At 36.1% G+C, this 19871-nt stretch overlaps 1 protein-coding gene across 2 annotated transcripts in view; it reads left to right on the top strand.

Moving 5' to 3' along the window:
* Nucleotides 1-19871, top strand: part of CLCN3 (chloride voltage-gated channel 3) — a 78725-nt gene that overhangs the window by 27276 nt on the left and 31578 nt on the right. For both annotated transcript variants that reach the window (XM_070948196.1, XM_070948195.1), the window contains 2 exons: nt 8768-8931; nt 11090-11189. In XM_070948196.1, coding sequence (XP_070804297.1) covers nt 8768-8931; nt 11090-11189 — 264 coding nt within the window. The remainder of the gene's footprint in view (nt 1-8767; nt 8932-11089; nt 11190-19871) is intronic.

Consider the following 19871-nt stretch of genomic DNA (forward strand, 5'->3'; position numbering starts at 1 on the left):
ATTGATTGATTGATTGATTGTGTGATTGATTTAAGGAACTGATAAGGTACCCCATCATATACACAGTAATACACAGTAAAAGTGATTCACAGTAAAGCCAATCAAAACATAGCAAATACCCATAATTTTATTCCAAGTTTTTCCAATTAAGCAAAAGATCCAGTAAATCTTCCCATTAACTTTTCTAGTTGGTAGAACAAAATAAAATATACTGCTCAAAAAAATAAAGGGAACACAAGCAAAAGACATCCGAGATCTGAATGAATGAAATAGCCTTATTAAATACTTTGTTCTTTACATACAGTAGTTTATACACTGCTCAAACAACTAAAGGGAACACAAAACTACTGTATGTAACGAACAAAGTATTTAATAAGGCTATTTCATTCATTCAGATCTCAGATATCTTCTGCTTGTGTTCCCTTTATTTTTTTGAGCTGTGTATTTTCAGGTCTCATATCTGAGCACTCTATATTATATAAGTTGCTGTATGTTATAGTAGCAAGTGTATCAATAAATATAGAATGAATTCAATTGAAAAACAGAAATATAGTGAAGGAAAAAGTGGTTGTTGAGATATGGGACCACACTTGTGACCATCGCAGCTTCCCCACTGTATGTGATCAGAATTCAGGCACTTCTTGTTGCTTCTTCCTTTTATTTTTCTTCGCTATAAATGTTATAGCAACTCCTCTCATGTATGCTTTCGCTGTGTCCCATAAATTTTGTCTTTTCTATTTTCTTTAAAGAAGAATCCCATTTGTTTTTCCAACATCTGCCTAAATTCTATATCTTTTAATATCAATTGGTTCAGAGTCCATCTACACTTTTCTTTCATCCTTTCCAGGTGATTTTCATTGGATTATGATCTGCCTATAGATTTGTATCTATTTCTACCTCATATACATTAGTATTTAATTCCATCGACAGCCATACCATGTCTATTTTAGACCAGGAATAGAATAGAATAGAATAGAATGTGTATTCGTTTTCCCCCGGGTTCCTCTTTCCATACATCTTGTATGTTTAACTCTTCTGCCATTTTAAAGAAAGTTTTAGGTAGAATCCTTTTTACTCCTTACCTTATTCTGTTACTTTTATAGTCCAATTTTTTATCTATTGTTGCATTGAAGTCTCCTAGGAGACAAAGATTATCATACTCCATATCATATCATGTTTTATTTTTTGGCTGTGCACCACCCTGAGTCCTTCGGGAGAAGGGTGGTATAAAAATTTAATAAATAAATAAAATAAAATGTATAGTATTATGTATGTTTTTTATAAAATTGTTCTTGTCCACTATTTGATGCCTAGATTACAAGTAGGAGTACCCGCTTTTCATTTAATATTACTTCCACAATCAGGATCCTTCCCTTTTCATCATTATATATTTGATTAGCCTGAATTGTTTCTTTAACATATAACACCACTCCTCTCTTCTTTTGGTAATTATTTATGTTTTTCTTTTATCTGGACCTTGTAGTGATATTATGTCTAGCTTCAATCTTTGTAATTTATTGAAGGTTTTCTTCCTTTTCATGGGTGAGTTCAATCCATTGATGTTTAATGATAGTATCTTAAATTCTTCTTGCATTATTCTATCTATATCTGGGTCTTATACTCCTGTTTGCTCTTATTTCTCTCGATTCTTTGGGTCTTGCTCCATTGCTCTCTGTTCGGTTCCTTTTCTCTCTCTCCTTTTGCTGCAGTTTCTTTTTTTCTGTAGCAAGCATTCCTTGATCTCTATCTTCTATTACTTCCCTCTCCTCCAATTCCTCTTCGGTACTGAAATGCTGGTTGTAGACTCCATTGCTTTATGCAGTGAGTCCAATCTATGTCTCCTTGTGTAATTCGTATGTATTCTATAAATTTCATCAATTTCTATCAGCATCTCTTCTTTCTCTGTCCCTAATGCCTTTGCTAGTAACTCTGCCAAAACATCTGGTAAGTCTTCCCCTTTCTCCTCTTCCATATTCTGGAATCTCAGATATTGTGCTGCTTTTTCTGTCTCTAACAATATAACTGCAGTTTCTAACTCTTTACTTTCCTGGATTAGTCTATCGTTTATTTCATCTACTCTTTTTTCTTCTTTCTCCAGCCTCTTCTATTTCCTGTATTTTCAGTTCGTTTTTTGTAATCAATTGCTGGAAATTTTCAAACTTTTCATCCATCTTTTGTATCTTTTTAAAAAATTCTCCCGTATCGTTTCTCATTTCTCCTATTTCCCTCTTCATTTCGTCATGGTTTTTTGTCATGTTCTCCTGCATCGATATTGGAGCATAGCATGCAATTCCTTAAATGGATTTGATCTCTCCATTTATAACATATCTTCTATTGACCTCTGACTAGATGGACTTGAGGTAGCCGATGATGGTGTGGAAGCAGGTTTCCTCCCTAGCCCTATCTTTGTTAGGTTTGTAGTGCTTGTCATGGTCAACAATTTTACCTCAGATTTTTTTAATATCCAACACCTCCAATCACCTTTTAATACGTATATAGTCCTCTAGCACCCCAAATCTCGCTTGACCTATAGGTATAGAAAAAGAAGTAAACATCTTTCAGATCCAATCCCACTTCAATCCTCCCTTTAGACCATTCTTTTTGTAATCCACAATGTCTTAAATGCAATTAGATGAGAAAATAATGATAGTAATAGTAATAATCCATCAAACTGTAGAAGAAGAAAAAGAAAGTTTGAATGATTATGTGAACCAAAGCACAGAAAGATTGCTGCAGGCTGTGAAAATGGAGAACATTATAAAAACAACAGAAAAAGGCAGAATATAAAGAAAACAGATTAAATGGATGGAAAACCAAAGCTCTGCATGGACAGTACTTGAAAAACATTGAAGGAAAATGTGATAACAACTTGACATGGGCATGGCTTAAGAGAGGAACCATCAAGAAAGAAATGGAAGGTTTAATACTTGCTGCTCAAGAGCAAGCATTACAAACTAATGCCATGAAAGCGAAGATACAAAAAATCCACTGACAATCCAAACTATCGACTTTGCAATGACAAAGTTGAAACTGTTTCACACTTAATATGTGTGAAACATTAAGTGCAGTAAAATTGCACAAACTAATTACAAAGCTAGACATGATCGAGTTGCTAAATTAGTCCACTGGTCATTATGTAAAAAATACGACATACCTGCATCAAAAAAGTCATGGCAGCACAAAGTGGGAAATGTGGGACTTTCATATACAGATGGATTGTCATTTGGAACATATCATGCCAGATATCATGGTTGTCGAGGACTGAAGCGTACAGTTTATTGATATCGCTATATCAGGAGATGCCAGAGTTGAGGAAAAGGAGCTGGAAAAAATCATGAAATATCGCGACCTGGCCATCGAAACTACACAGCTATGGATGAAGCATGTAACAGTGATACCCATTGTCATCGGGGCACTTGATACCATATCCAAGAATTTTAAAAACACATCAAGAAATTCCAGCTTGCTGCAGTAACACCAGCGGAAAAAACTATGCTACTTGGAACATCATATATTTTGAGAAGATACTTGGTTGATACCTAGGATGCTGACCGCAACCCGTATCAACCATTAGCACCAGTCAAGGGTATTTGTGACACTTTTTTTTTTTTTTTTGCTTTAATTTATATGCCGCCCTTCTCCGGAGACTCAGAGCGGCTTACAATGCATTAAGCAATAGCCTTCATACTTTTGTATATTTATACAAAGTCAGATTATTGCCCCCACAATCTGGGTCCTTATTTCACCTACCTTTGAGAGGATGGAAGGCTGAGTCAACCTTGAGCCTGGTGGGATTTGAACTTGCAGTAATTGCAAGCAGCAGATGTTAATAACAGTGCATTAGTCCACTGTGCTACCAAGGGTCTTTTAAATGTTCAGTTGACTGAGTTTCATGTTTAATGAATAAAAGAGGTAATAATAATAATAGTAATAATAATCATCCTCATCCTCACCATCCCAGGAAAAGGAATTTGAGTGACCACTATTTTTGTCCTTAACGTTCTACTTTATCTGTCCAATAGTTTTATGAGTTCATCAAGCGTGTTTATAATCCACAAGGCCTCTTAAATCGCCAATCTCCAATACCTCAGTATTCCAAAGAGATGGAGACAGGCAGCACTTAACCTTTAGTCCACATTATTTGTAATCCACCACAGGTCGGCAAAGGTTATAGGTTATAAGATATCTAGGAAAAGAGAAAGGGGGAAAAAGGGGTATTCCTCATTTCCACAATCCTTCAGTTTTATATCCTCTTTGCCCAGTAGATGTCCTCGTTGCTCCTTCTCTTCTTTTCTCATAGTACTTTATATATCAGTGCAAGGAGGGGGAGATACTTTACTTTCCCTATTTAACCCAACATCCAGGAAAGTGACTCAATATAATTGCAAATTGTCTCTGTCCAAAGTTACCTCTGTCCAAATCTTCTTTTATAAAGTTCAGCCCAGTTCAGTCTTTCTGGTTTATTTATTTTTTAACAACAACTCTCCCTTCACTCCTTCCTTATTATTATGGATCTATAACTGCTCTGCGTTTTTCCTCGCTGCTTCAAAGGTGGGGGGAGGGAAAAGAAATCCCCTTCCCTCCTGTCTGGAGTCCCCCTTTCTTCTTAGATCAGCATAGGGAAATTCAGTCACTTTGGCGTAAAGAAACTTCATCCAGGTCCAACCCACTGCTTTCTTCCACTTTCTCAATGCTTGCTCGACCAGTTGTCAACGCTTCGGTTCGGCCATTAATGGCCATCTTCTTCACCGCCTTCTTTCAGGAAGGATTACTTCTGGCCAGCAAAATGGACCGCTGCCTGTTTGCGATCAATAGAGAATTCTTCTGTTGTGACCTAGCACCAGACACAGTCAGTCCTAAACAAGCATATTTTATTACAACAGCTGAGAATTACTTCATTCTCAGCTTAGTCCAAATTAAGTCCAAAACAAATTCTTCATAAACAGTCCTTCGGCCTTATCACCAACCTTTGTCTTCTTTGGCACCCTGCCAAAGGCTTTTCTTGGCAAAAGTTCAGAAGCAAGAGACGCTGACAAGAAACAGATGTAGCAACATTGCTTTCCTACAAAGATCCCAAGTGCCGTTGCTGCTCTTTTAAGTCTTCTGGGAGGTGCCAATCATCTCCTGGCCTTACTCCTGAGTTGTCCTTTTTGCTTTAGCTGCTCTTGCCTTCTGGCAGCTCTTCGCGTGCGTGCACTAGGAACAGGCTTCTTCTGTTCCTCTGCCTCTCTGCTATCTGCCTCTGGAGGCTGCGGAGTCCGCGCATCGCTCCCAGATGGCCCTGGCCCCATCTCTGCCTCCGGCGCAGAGCCCTCCTCCGGGCCTTCCTTTGACTCCAGGACTGGCCCATTATCCTCCCCAGCCTCCTCACTGTCCGACTCTGCTGCCAGCTCCGCAGGCTGCTGGCGGACCACAACACCTTCCTCTCCCATTGCCCCTACAGGGCGACTTCAGCTCCTAGGAGCCCCCTGGATGGACAGAAACCGGCTGTGCTTCACGGAGATCCCGCTCGCACACCCATTCGCGATGACACCAACTGGCTCCTCCCCAATGACTTGTGACCATTGCAGCTTCCCCACTGTATGTGATCAGAATTCAGGCCCTTGGAAACTAGTATGTATTTATAACAGTTGTGGTGTCCTGTGGTGATATAATTGCCATTTGTAACCTTCCCAGCTGGCTTCTGGTAAATGGGGAAAGTAAGTTTGACACCCCTGCTATATATGTTTGTAAACAGAAAATATATTTGTCTCCCCTAAAGTCACTCCGTGAGCTTCAGGACAAATTGTGGGGTTTGAATCTTGGCCTCCATGATCCTAATTTAATGCTGTTAACCACTACATTTTTCTGGTTCTTGTTGTTATCAATAAGCTGTTTAGTTGAGAAATAATGGGTTTGCTATTAATTTGTATTGTATTTATTTGAAAAATTTCTAATTATAAGAAAACAAGGATTCATAGCCATAAGAAGGAGAAATAAAGCCATTCCATATTGGAATTTGATGGCATTAATGCATATTTATTTGAAAGAAATAGATTTGGTTTCTGGGACATTGAAAAGCTTGATTGCATTGCAATTGATCAAACATTGATTTGATGCATTGATTGCATATGTTTAAATGACTATATGATTTATAGCTTTTTTATCAATATTTTTTTCCAAGAAGAAACTAGGTTAGCAGATTAGTTTTGGCATTGAATGGCATTGGAACTGGGTCATAGAGCTAAAATTAGTAATTTTCAGTTGCCTGTTTTTCACTAAACATGTTGGAAAATAGGGAGGCATGTAGTATCATAATATAACCTGTCAGTAAAGTTGCTGTTTCCACTCACTGGGAATTAAGAAAATCGTTAGAAGACACATGTAATTTGAGGGGGGGGGGAGGCTGCTATAAAGTACACAGCTGGTGTTCTGAAAGTTTCTCTGCTCTTGTTTTGAAACATGTTACTTGAAACTTGTTAGCTAATACTCTTGTAGTGTGTGACCTATTTTAATATGCCACTTATTACCAAGGACACCTTCAGAACATTTCTTCAGCCGATTGCTTTCCTGCATTGCTAAAAACATAATTGTGCAAGGAAGGTAATTATGTGAAAATTTTCTTTGATGAAAGTTTGGAAAATAGATAGAATGATATTAGACAAAGTTAATCAATGCTCACAGTTCTGTCTATTGTCTATGTATATTTGCCCACGTAGTATGGCTGCAGTATGCTTAGTATTTGGTCTCTTATTATATTCATTACTACCCCCTTTTATTGGTGGTATTATGGCTATCATTATTCTGTTGCTTAGCATATACCGGACACTGAGAGCTTCTGCACCAGAGATAAATTTCTTATGTGTCTAATTACATGGCCAAATAAAGTATTCAATTCAGATTTTTTTTTCAATTTACGTGATTCAGTTTCTTTTATTTTGGATACAGTAAACTTTATTACAAATGGATAAACTTTGGTGGCTGTTAGGCTGCACTTATGTTTTTGGGGACAGTATTGGCTTCAGTGAGTGAAGCAACAATGTAGAAGGATTGGGACCATGTAGTTCTGAATCTCTCTCCCTCTCCTTCTCACTCTCTCTCCCTCTCCCCCCACCCTTTAGTGATGAAACTATAAACTCCTGTCTCCCTAATTTATTTTATGTTTGTTTTAAAGGATATGCACATTTTTATTTCCTCCCTCAGAGTGTCTTGCCATTTTTGATTACTGTTGTTGGATAGGACTTTGAGTCATGATGATCTCCCAAGTAGATATTAATCATACTGTATATTTGCCTTCTGTTTGCAATGTCAGTATTTTCTATAAGTCCTTCAATTTCATACAGTGCTCTGTTCTTGACTTCGTCTTATTCCTTTTCATACTTTCTAGATACCTTCTATAATACTATTAAAATGCAGTTTAAGAGGATAACTACATTTAAATGATAATTGGATAAAACTTGTATATTTATCTTCTGTATAGATTGCATTTTGGTGTCTAATTTTTTTAAAAAATGAGATTAGCAAATTGTTTATGTCAGCATGACACTTTTACTATTTAAAGTGCACCACCAAGGTGCATCTTGGTGGTGCAGTGGACTAAGTGCTGTTACGTAGCACTCGGCTGCCTGCAATTAGTGTGAGTTCAAATCTCACCAGGCTCAAGGTTGATTCAGCCTTCCATCCTTCCGAGGCAGGTAAATTGAGGACCCGGATTGTGGGGGCAATAAGCTGATTTTGTAGAAACACCGCTTAAGGGGGCCCAAAAGCCCTAATAAGCAGGTATTTACAAAAGAATGAAGGCTATTGCTATAAGTGCATTGTAAGCCACCCTGAGTCTTCGGAGGAGGGCGGCATATAAATTGTACAAACAAACAAACAAATAAATAAATGCTTTTTAGATTGCTAGACTGACCTATCCTAACTAAAGCTGCTTCAAGATATTTTGTTGCTTGATGCAGAACAGGGAAAATGACCTCCTTTCCCCAAGAGAAACTAACTAAAGTGGTGGCTTTCTCTTTGTTCAGCACTGGTAATAAGACAGCAATTGCAACCTCCACTCTACAGTATTTCAGGGTAAAATCCTGACTTACATTTGAAAGGCAAGTCGTTATATGGCACTGCCTTTGCCCTCCAAAATCTTAGTAGTATTTTGTGCCCTATAGCATTTGCCATCTTTGCATTGTCTGTCTTTTATTTTTTGAAAATATTGTTACTGCAAAAAGAAAAGTAAAATAGTAATCTACAGTATTTGATTCTTCATGGCTCATAGATTTTCAATTAACCTTTCAATATATTGAATCATACAATGTATATGGAGAAGTCTTCATTCTTTTGAAGTTATATAAACTAAACTTATATAAACTTCGAAAGAATGAAGATTTCTCCATATAACATCCAAAAGAACTTGCTTATCCTTTTGATATATCCTCACAATGGAGCTTCCTTTTCAATGTAATTGAGGCAGGCTGATGCTGAATCAAAATAATCTGGCAGGAAAGTGGTATTTTGAATTAAAAAATATAATACATCCTCTAATACAGCTATTTTGAGTGCATGGAAGGGAAGCCTGAGGGTGGTTTGTAACCTTGCAGCACCTCTTTTGTTCCATTGCATGACACTGCCACCTATTCAATTCATCAGGTATATTTTCCATTTTTTTCTTTGTACTTTATATGTAATATGTGTGTCTGTCTGTCTGTATGTGTGTATTTACTTTCCCATTTCCTTTTGCTACTGAATTATATATTTTCCTTTTTACAGGACTAAGTCACTGTTTATTCTGTTTCAGCTGCAGGAACTCATTATACAATGACAAATGGAGGCAGTATTAACAGTACAACACATTTATTGGATCTCCTTGAAGAGCCCATTCCTGGAGTTGGAACCTATGATGATTTCCACACGATTGATTGGGTGCGAGAAAAATGCAAAGACAGAGAGAGACACAGAAGGGTATTTAAAATACTTAAATGTACTTTTCTTGATGCTTTTATAAACTGTTTAAGGTTAATAGTTCAACTGTGTGTACTCTTTTTCAATCATAATGATAACAGAAACTACCCAAATGACCCTGATCACAAGTTTACATACTCCAGTTCTTAATACACTGTATTGCCCCCTTTAACATCAATGACAGCTTGAAGTCTTTTGTGGTATGTGTGGATGAGGCTCTTTATCTTCTCAGATGGTAAAGCCCATTCTTCCTGGCAAAAAGCCTCCAGGTCCTGTAAATTCTTGGGCTGTCTTGCATGAACTGCATGTTTGAGATCTCCCCAGAGTGGCTCAATGATATTGAGGTCAGGAGACTGAGATGGCCACTCCAGAACCTTCGCTTTATTCTGCTGTAGCCAATGACAAGTCAACTTGGCCTTGTGTGTAGGATCATTGCCATGTTGGAACGTCCAAGTACATCCCATGCGCAACTTCCGGGCTGATGAATACAAATTGTCCTCCAGTATCTTTTAATAATATACTGCATTCATTGTGCCATCAATTCTGACCAAATTTCCTGTGCCTTTGTAGCTCATACATCCCCAAAATATCAGCGATCCACCTCCGTGTTTCACAGTAGGAATGGTGTACTTTTCATCATAGGCCCTGTTGACTCCTCTCCAAATGTAGCATTTATGGTTGTGGGTGAAAAGCTCATCACTTTTTTGGTCTCATCACTCCAAATGATGAGCCAGAAGGTTTGAGGCTTGTCTCTGTGCTGTTTGGCATATTGTAAGCGGGATGCTTTGTGGCATTTGCGTAGTAATGGCTTTCTTCTGGGGACTTGACCATGCAGCCCATCTTTCTTCAAGTGCCTCCTTATTGTGCATCTTGCAACAGCCACACCACATATTTTCAGAGAGTCCTGTATTTCACTGAAGTTAGTTGTGGGTTTTTCTTTGCATCCCGAACAATTTTCCTGGCAGTTGTGCCTGAAAGTTTACTTGGTCTACCTGACCGTGGTTTGTTCTCAATAGAACACCCCATTTTCCACTTCTTGATTAGAGTTTGAACACTGCTGATTGGCATTCTCAATTCCTTGGATATCTTTTTATAACCCTTTCCTGTTTTATACAGTTCAACTACCTTTTCCCACAGATCCTTTGACAATTCTGTTGCTTTCCCCATGACTCAGAATCCAGAAACGTCAGTGCAGCACTGCACTGGATGAAGGGTGCAAGGGTCTGTCAGGAGGCCAGACACTCATTGACCTTTTATACACACACACTAATTACATGCAAACAGATCACAGGTGAGGATGGTTACCTGTAATAGCCATTCACAACCCTGTGTGTCAACCTGTATGCATGTTATCAGGCCACACAATCACCAGGGTATGTAAACTTTTGATCAGGATCATTTGGGTAGTTTCTGTTGTCATGATTGAAAAAGAGTAAACACAGTTGATTGATAATAAATGGCTTCAGCCAAACACTAACCATGAGTGAAAGAAAGGTTTTCATGTTATCATTTATATTCTCTGAAAAATGGCCAGGAAATCATAAAGTCTTCCAGGGTTTGTAAATTTATGAGCACAACTGTACGTTCATCTGAAAAAATAAGCATTTGCCCGCCTTCTGAAACAAGATATTGGTCATCCATCCATCCATAAGAAGCTCATCATTGCTTTCACTGTTCTCTGCCTCTCTTGAATTTAACAAAACAAATGTAGGTAGTGCTCAACTTACAACCATTCATCATTTAAAGTTACAGTGGCACTGAAAAAAGTGATTTATGACTGTTTTTTGTACTTAACGACCATTGCAGTGTCCCTATGGTCATGTAGTCAAATTTCAGATGCTTGGCAACTAGCATGTATGTCTGACAGTTGAGTGTCCCGAGATCACATGATTATCTTTTGTGACCTTCTGACAAGCAAAATGAATGGGGAAGCTAGATTCACTTAGCAGCTGTGTTGCTAACTTAACAACTGTAGTGATTCACTTAACAACTATGGCAAGAAAAGTCATAAAATGGGGCAAAACGTACTTAACTGTCTTGCTTAGTAACAGAAATTTGGGGCTGAATTGTGGTCATAAGTTGAGGACTACCTGTACTGTATCTTACTTTGTTAAAAAAAATAAGATTTGTGTTAATCTAAACTATATATTGTATCTAGATCAATAGCAAGAAAAAAGAATCAGCATGGGAAATGACAGAGAGTTTGTATGATGCATGGTCAGGATGGCTGGTTGTGACACTAACTGGATTGGCATCAGGTAGGAACTCATTTTTTAAATAATATAATCCTAAATATTTCGATTCAGAAATAAATTATGTTGAATCAAGTAGAAACCTACTCCGAGGGAAAAGCTCAAGATTCCATCTATAGGAAGACCTTGCTTAGCAACTGCCTTGGGCAATGACTGTTCAAAGTTCCAATAATGATAAAAAAGTAACTCTTCTTGTGAATTATCCCAGGGATGGGGAGAACATTTGAAAGGACAGGGGAGTGGAGAAAAGGTGTTATAAGATTTGTCCTTTTCCTCAGCTCCCTCTGAGTTCAGTTCCAGAAATCTTCCCCACCATTTGGGCATATCTAGCTGTTTGTGATGATATTCTTCTGATACTGTAAAGCAGATACGTTAAACATGCGGCCCGCAATAGGCTGCAGCATTGGCCCGTGGGGCCATTCCAGAGATGGCGAGGGACCAGCCCCTGCTTCCCAGGACCCAGCCACGCCCACTCAGTCGGCTGTGATGACCAGGCCATGCCCATCCTGGCCCCCCAACGGCAAACAAACTCTTCATGTGGCCCGCGACAGGATTGAGTTTGACATTCCTGCTCTAGAGCGAAGGAAAGCTGAAGTAAAATTGTAAACACAGGCATGGTCTTGCGACTTTTATCTTGTCACTTAGTGACCAAGGTGCCGATTCTAATTGTGGTTGCTAAAAGAGGACTATGTCAGACTTCTTATAAAGCTTATAAATAAGTTTAGGATAACCAGAGTGCTCAGTGAAAACGGGTCTTGGAGCATAGATAGGATTATCATATTTTTTTGTCTGCTTGGTATTGGAAGCCATGCAGTTAATATAAACAAGAAGTTATGCTTCCCAGTCCTGAATCTCATATAATTATGCTAATTGCACTAGCAGAGTTCCTTTCATAGTACACATTTCATTTCTACTAAAATACTGTGGATCTATGGTAGAACATAAAATATAAAAGTATTGCTGGTTGAGAAAAAATTGTATTCTCTTTCATGTCAAATAAAATATGTGCATTACATACGTTTTTTCTTTTAGGCACAGAACAAGTCAGGCAGCTTCTAAAGTTCCATTTAACTTTTTAGAAGCTGAAGCAATGGTTACAAAATACTTGATAACTGTTGAAGACTTGTACTTTTTAGCTTGTTGAATCATATTACTTCCACAAAAACAAACAAACCCTCAATTCATTGGAGCATGAATGAAGAATGAGTTCAAGTACTTTGTACTTTCTGTTTCTTCCAACTTCTACATATTTGTGACATCCTAACCAGGGAATGCAATGTAACTACTTTTTTTAAACTAAAATTAAAAAAAAGGATTTAGTCCTGAATTTAGTGATAACCTGGAGGAAATGCTGGAATTGCAGTTGAGGCTAAAATTTAAAGTTCCTTTAGAGTTGTGTTTTTATCAGAACCCAGTTTTTGGAATACTAAGTTCCTCATATATCAGCATGCACTATATCAGCATAAATTCATGTTATCAAGAACTGTGTGTCTAATGTCCATTGTCCACTACATTTTTCAGTAATTCACTTGCAATTCACTCTCCCAAAAGTGTTGTTACAATTATTTCTTCAATTTATATGGACATCTATTGGCTTAGTAGTTGTTTACTTGTTTTCCTGTTTCTTGAAACGTAATTACGATTTATAAAAATACAAGAGGTTATATGGCTGCAAGTTAGTCATATAGACCAGTATATATCCCCAAAGGTACAGATAACCCAACATCTTATGGAAATATTAAATTACAGGCTGTTCTCAACTTATGATCGGTCATATAATGACTGTTCGAAGTTACAGTGTACTTTATGAAAAAACTACTTACAACCCGGTCTCATAACTTTTTTGTAAACAAGTTTTATTAAAATATTTCTTTCATTATACATATTTTATGAACAGAGTGTTGACCAGGTCACATCTTATACATTGCTTTTTCCATATTTATCCCTTTTATATAAGTCTTTATCACAAATCCATCATTTTTCACTGTGTCTTGTTATTTCATCTTTTTTTTCCTCCAAATTTTTTTTTACATATTTCCAATTTTAGCCATAATATTCTTTCCATATTTCTTTATCTTATCTCTTCTTAATACATAATACATAAACAGTATCACTATCTATCTGCCCTTGATTCCTAATTTCTTACAATAAACTCAATTAATTATCTTATTTCTTCATTTACAGCATATATTTTGAAAATCCCCATCCCACTTTTTAACTTTTCAATTTTATCTCTTAATTTGTCTTCATAATTAAACCCAATTACCATTTCATATTTCATCTGCTGTTCTGTTTTACTATAAGCAATATACATCATTATACTGACTTCTTACATTAAAATCCTTTAACTTAATTGACCTTCTACAATTAATAAAATTAATTCAATTCCCTTAAATCTACTAACATAGCCATTTTCTCTTGGTCTCTCCAAAATTCCACTTCTTAATAATTTCCTCCTTTTGACTTCTTTTTCTTTTTTTTCTTTTTAAGTTTATTATGTCTTTTCTGAATCCTTTTTCTCACTTTTAAATATATTACTCGAATAATTCTCCCCAAGTTTTCTCCTAGTCTCTTTCCACTATTTCCTTCTTTTCCCTTTGTTTGATTCTTTTTGGGGGAATATTCTCCCCCATCCACTCTTTTTTTTGCCACTGTTAATCCCAGTGAAATCATCTAACTTCTTTTTGCTTTCAATTCCTTTTCTTTCAATATTGTTTTCTTGTTCCTCACTTATACTCTTTTTCCTGCTCTGTATGTTCCAGCAAAATTTCTAACTTTTTATTATCTTTTAGTGATTCACACATATTTTTAAACATCTCAATTAATTCTTTACACATCCAAGACTCCATATTGTCAATTTAAAAAATTGTTAACACTTTTACTTTATATTTAATTGAAATTCCAAAATCCATATAGTTTCTTTTGAATTCCAAACAGTATCCAATTCAAATATTTATCCAATCCACTCCAAATTAAAGCTTTGTTATTTTCCACAATTATTGACAGTCGAAACCAAACAGTTCAGAAAAACAGATACTCCTTAAAAATTCTCACAGTTTCCAGATTAAATCACGGTCACAGCTGCGGTTTTTTCTTTTGTCTTCCCACCAATATTGCAGTACTCACTTTCTACCAGCAGATGTCCCTCTCAAATCCACGATATTCTCAGAGCAACTAAATATTCAAGATGTCAAAAATATTTTTTAATTTTTTTAATTTTCAAAAAACCTTTTATTAAAATTTAAAATATTAAAATACTAATACAAATACACCTATAACAAAAATACATCCATGATACAATTCAACGTTGTTCCAATAGTACACAAATTTTAACTTTATTCATATATTCTCAAATATTCCTTTTTTTTTTATTGGAAAAGTTTTACAATTACATTTTCTCCCCATTTCCCCCCCCCCAACCCTTCCTAACCCTCCCTAACCCCCCCTAACCCACCCCTCCCCCCCGGACTTCCACAGAATATAATCCAAATCAAAATCCCCTTTTTATAAAACTTGAACCCCTCCACCCCCTGTATATTTTTCACATCTTCACAAAATTCAAATATTTCTATCTTTATATAATACTTTCAGTTAAAAGCTATCTGATACTTCATAGTTTGATATTTATTCTGCACATAATCTATCCACTTTTTCCACTCCCATTCATAAGTCTCTTGTGAGCGATCTTTTAGATATGCTGAAATCTTCGCCATCTCTGCAAAGCTGGCCATCTTCAAAGTCCATTCCTCAATAGTGGGCATAGCTTCATTTTTCCAATATTGACCTATCAGTAATCTCGCTGCTGTTATCATATACAATATCAACTTTGTTTCACCCAATGTAAAACCCTTAACTATACCCAATAAAAACAATTGTGGAGAAAACTGAATTTTTTTCTTCAAAACATTCTGCATAACCCACCAAATTTTTATCCAAAAAGCCTTAACTTTCTTACAAGTCCACCACACATGATAATACGTGGCATCTAAGCAATCACATCTCCAGCATTTTGGTTGAACATTAGGGTACATGCACGACAATTTCTTAGGATCTAAATGCCATCTATAAAACATTTTATAAAAATTTTCCCTCAAATTCTGCGACTGTGTAAATTTAACATTCTGAACCCATATTTTTTCCCATGTTTCCAACATCACTGGTTCTGCAAAATTTTGTGCCCACTTAATCATGCAGTCTTTAACCAATTCAGTTTCTGAATCCCTTTCTAACAAAACATTATAAAGCCTTTTAATATGCATTGGACCTTTCTCTTTTATATGTCTAACCAATTCTTCCTCATGCATCATTATACCAATTTTTTGGTCCTCTTTCCATCTCAATTGAAGTTGATTATACTGTAACCAAGTTAAATTAATCCCTTCTGCCAACAGCATTTCGAAAGTCTTCAGTTGCCATCTGCCCGCACTTGCAAAAAGAACTTCTTTATATAAAAACGCCCCGAGTGACATTATATTTGTATTCCACATGATATGACCAAGATCCAGCCATAGCGGTATTTTGTAATCCCATTTGAGTCGGTGCTTCTTCCAAACTCTCATCAAGGAGTCTCTAAGTATGTGGCTTTTAAATACTTTATCCACTTTGTTCCCATAAAATAAGTAAGCATCCCAACCAAATTCAAGATCAAAGCTTTCTATATTCAATATTCCAGTCTTTTTCCTTCCAAACCAATCACTTGCTTGGGTCAAAGCTGCTGCTTCATAATATAATTGTAGGTTTGGAAGTTTAAGACCTCCCCTTTCTGGAACATCTTGCATAATTTTCAGTTTCTCTCTCGGTTTTTTCTCATTCCAGACAAACTTATTCAGTCCACTTTGCCATTCTTTCAATTGTTTATCACTTTTAAGCACCGGAATCATTTGAAACAAAAAAAGAAATCTTGGCAAAATGTTCATCTTAACTGCTGCTATTCTTCCAAGTAAAGACAGCTGCAGTTTTTTCCAAGTCTCCATATCTTTCTGTACATCTCGCCACAACACCTCATAATTGTTTTGAAACAGTTTCATATTTGATTCTGCAACCTGAACTCCTAGATATTTAACCTTTGGTACTATCTCAAAACCTGCCTTGCTTTCAAGTTCGTGTTTTCGATCTTGTGTCATATTTTTAACTATCATCTTAGTTTTTTTCTGGTTCAATCTAAATCCTGAAACTGTACCATAGTCTTTTATAATGTCTTTCATCTGGATTATTGATTCCATCGGCTGTGTTAGGGTAACAACCAGATCATCTGCAAATGCCCTTATTCTGTAATCCTCTTGCCTTATCACTATTCCTTTCAAGATACTCGAGTCCCGTATTGTATTCAACAAGACTTCTAATGTTAAAATAAATAACAATGGGGATAACGGACAACCTTGTCTTGTTCCTTTTTCAATATTAAAGTCTGTTGTCAAATTTCCATTAATAATAATCTGTGCCTTTTGTTCTTGATAAATTGCTGAAACCGCCTGTATAAATTGATCCCCAAAGTCCATCTTTTTTAAAGTCTTTAATAGAAAATTCCAAACCACTCTATCAAAGGCCTTCTCCGCATCCAAGAAGACCAGCACTGCAGGGATCTGTTTATTCTTCTCAAGATATTCCAGTAAATCTATAACTTGCCTTACATTGTCCTTCATATATCTGCCTTCTATAAATCCCGCTTGGTCACAATGAATCACCTCTTGAATAACTGGCATCAACCTGTTGGCTAATACTTTTGCAAATATTTTATAATCATTATTCAGAAGAGATATTGGTCTAAAATTCTCAGGTTTTTTAGGACCTATTTGTTCTTTCGGTATCAATGAAATATAAGCTGTTTTCCATGATGGGGGTATTTTACCCCCTTGTTGTATACTACAAAATAAATCTTTAAGATGCTCAATCATTTCTGCTTGTAAAGTTTTATAGTACACTGCAGTTAAACCATCCATCCCAGGAGCTTTAGCTGTTTTCAGTTGTTTAATTGCGGCAATAATCTCCTCAGCTGTTATAGGATAATTCATTCTCTCCTTTTGTTGATTGGTAATTTTTGTAACTCTTTTGTTTTCTAAATATTTTTCTATAAGTCCATTCTGCGTATCATCTTTAGCATATAATTTAGTGTAATAATCTACAAAAACTTCTTTAATTAATTTTTGTTGAGAAATTTCCTTCCCTCCAATATCAATACTATCAATAGTCCGTGTACTCTGCTTCTTCCTTAATGTGTAAGCCAACCATCTGCCCGGTTTGTTAGCGTTGCAAAATGTATTATGTTTCGCATATTGTAAATTTGTTGCTGTTTGTTCCGCCATAAGCATTTGAAATTGATCTTTCAGAAGTTTTATAGCACCACATATTCTTTCATCTGTTGGGGTTTTTATAAGTAACTGTTCTTTGTTCTTTATTTCTACTTCCATTTCAGATCTTTTCTTTTGTCGATTCAATTTATGTTTAGAGTTCATATGAATGAGTATCCCTCTCATATACCCTTTACTCACATCCCACACGATTTCAATAGGGGTACCCTTATTCAAATTCATTTCAAAAAATTCTTTCATCTGCTTTTTAAGTTCTGTTATATTTTTTTCATATCTAAACAAGTTTTCATTTAATCTCCATGATCTTCTCTCAGTCTTTCCCATCTCAATTTCTATCCATACTGGGCTATGGTCGGTTAAAGTCCTTGGAAAAATCTTTGTTCTTTTTGTTTTAACAAGTAAATCAGCTGATAGTAAAATAAAATCAATCCTAGAAAAGGATCTGTGTCTATCTGAGAAAAAAGTAAAGTCCAATTCTTTTGGATTATGTATTCTCCAAATATCTTTTAATTCCAAATCTTCTTTCATATCAAAAAAAACTCTGTGGTAGTCTAATCCTTGACTTCGCCAAACTCTTTTTATCTATTTTAGAGTCAATTACTCCATTCCAATCTCCCATGATTAAAATAGATCTATAGCCCCATTGCAGTATTTTAGAATGCAAAGTTTTGTAGAAATGATCCTGTTGTTGATTAGGAGCATAAATTCCGGTCACTAGAATTAGGCCACTTACTGTATGCAGTTCAATTGCTATAAACCTACCACCTTCATCTGCTTCTATAATTTTAGCTGACAGTCTTTTATTTATATGAATAACCACACCATTCTTTTTTTCCAAATCTGAGGCTATAAAATGTGTTCCTAATTTTGAATTTATCAAATATTTTTGATCTTGTGTTCTAACATGAGTTTCTTGTAGGCAAATTATATCATTATTAAATTGTCTCAAATATGTAAATAACTTCTTCCTTTTCTGTGGTGAATTTAATCCATTCACATTCCAAGATAAAAACTTAATCATCATGTAGACTTTTTTGAAGCGACGAGCAGAATTGCCGAATATCTTCCGAATCGATAGTCTTCGGCTTTGCTCCCCCCATGGCTTCACATTCTTGTATATTACTCTTGACTCCCTTCTTGTATTGTTGTGGCTTGGGCCTTTCCTGTTGTTGCTTTTCTTTAAGTTGCTTAGAAATTGCTCGAGTTAACGCGCTGGTCTTTAGCTTCAGCCATCCGGGCTAGGTCCAAAGCCACATCTCTTGTAATCTTAGGTGGGTCAATCACAATCGGAGAGGAGTCTAGCAGGGGCTCCTCCAGAAAACCTCCTGTAGCTCCCTGCATTTCCGCTGCCTCTGGTTCCACCTGCTTAAGCTGCTCTTCCATCTCTTGCTGAAGTTGCTTCTCCTTGTCACTCTCCTTTATCTCCAACACAGTAGATGTACGTGGGGATGGTAAACTCTCTTTAAAAACAGTAGAATAAAATTGTTCTGCCTTCTCAACAGTGTTTAATCGATATCTTTCTCCATTATACCTCAAAATTATGCCAGTAGGAGCATCCCACCGAAATGGAATTTGTTGTTTTTTTAATTCATTCACTAAAAATCCAAAATCTTTTCTATCTTTTAACATTTTAGGTGGTAGCTCTTTATAGACTCCAATCTGAGTTCCCTCCACTTGCACAGCAGAGAGAAACGACTTTTGCAAAATATCATTTCTCATTCTTCTGTCTGTGAAATATATCACCACATCTCTAGGCAATTGTCTTTGTCTGGCCACCCATGAATTCACTCTGTAAATTTTATCCATTTTGTAAAAAATCTCTTCAGGGCTAATCTTTAACAACACAGCTAGAGCATCAGCACAAATCTGTCTCAAATCTTGTCTATCGTTCTCTTTTATGCCTCTCAGCCTTATAGCAAATTCCATGGAATTCAAATATTCCTTTTTGATTGAATATATGTAAACACAATTTATGATTTATTTTGATCTATATATTTCCTATTTTTATTTTCTATCCATTGATACCAGTTTTCCCAGGTTGAGTAATATTCCGAGTCTTCCTTGTTATTTAATTCTATAGTAAGTTTGTCCATTTCTGCACACTCAAAAATTTTCTGGATTATTACACAATCTGTTGGTGTAGTGGACATTTTCCAGGTTTGTTCGTGTACAATTCTCGCTGCTGTAATAATATGAATGATCAAATATTTAATCTTTTTAGGATATTTTATCTTAATGATCCCCAGAAGAAACAGTTCAGGCTTCAATTCTATTTGGAATGTGTAATTTATTTTAACCATTTTTGTATTTTAATCCAGTTTTTTTTTTTTTTTAATTTCGGGGCAAAGCCACCATACATGAAAAAAGGTACCTTTTGCTT

This window comes from Pituophis catenifer, unplaced genomic scaffold (genome assembly GCF_029215685.1).
Source record: "Pituophis catenifer annectens isolate HBS135680 unplaced genomic scaffold, rPitCat1.0.hap2 SCAF_8, whole genome shotgun sequence".
Taxonomy (NCBI): Eukaryota; Metazoa; Chordata; class Lepidosauria; order Squamata; family Colubridae; genus Pituophis; species Pituophis catenifer.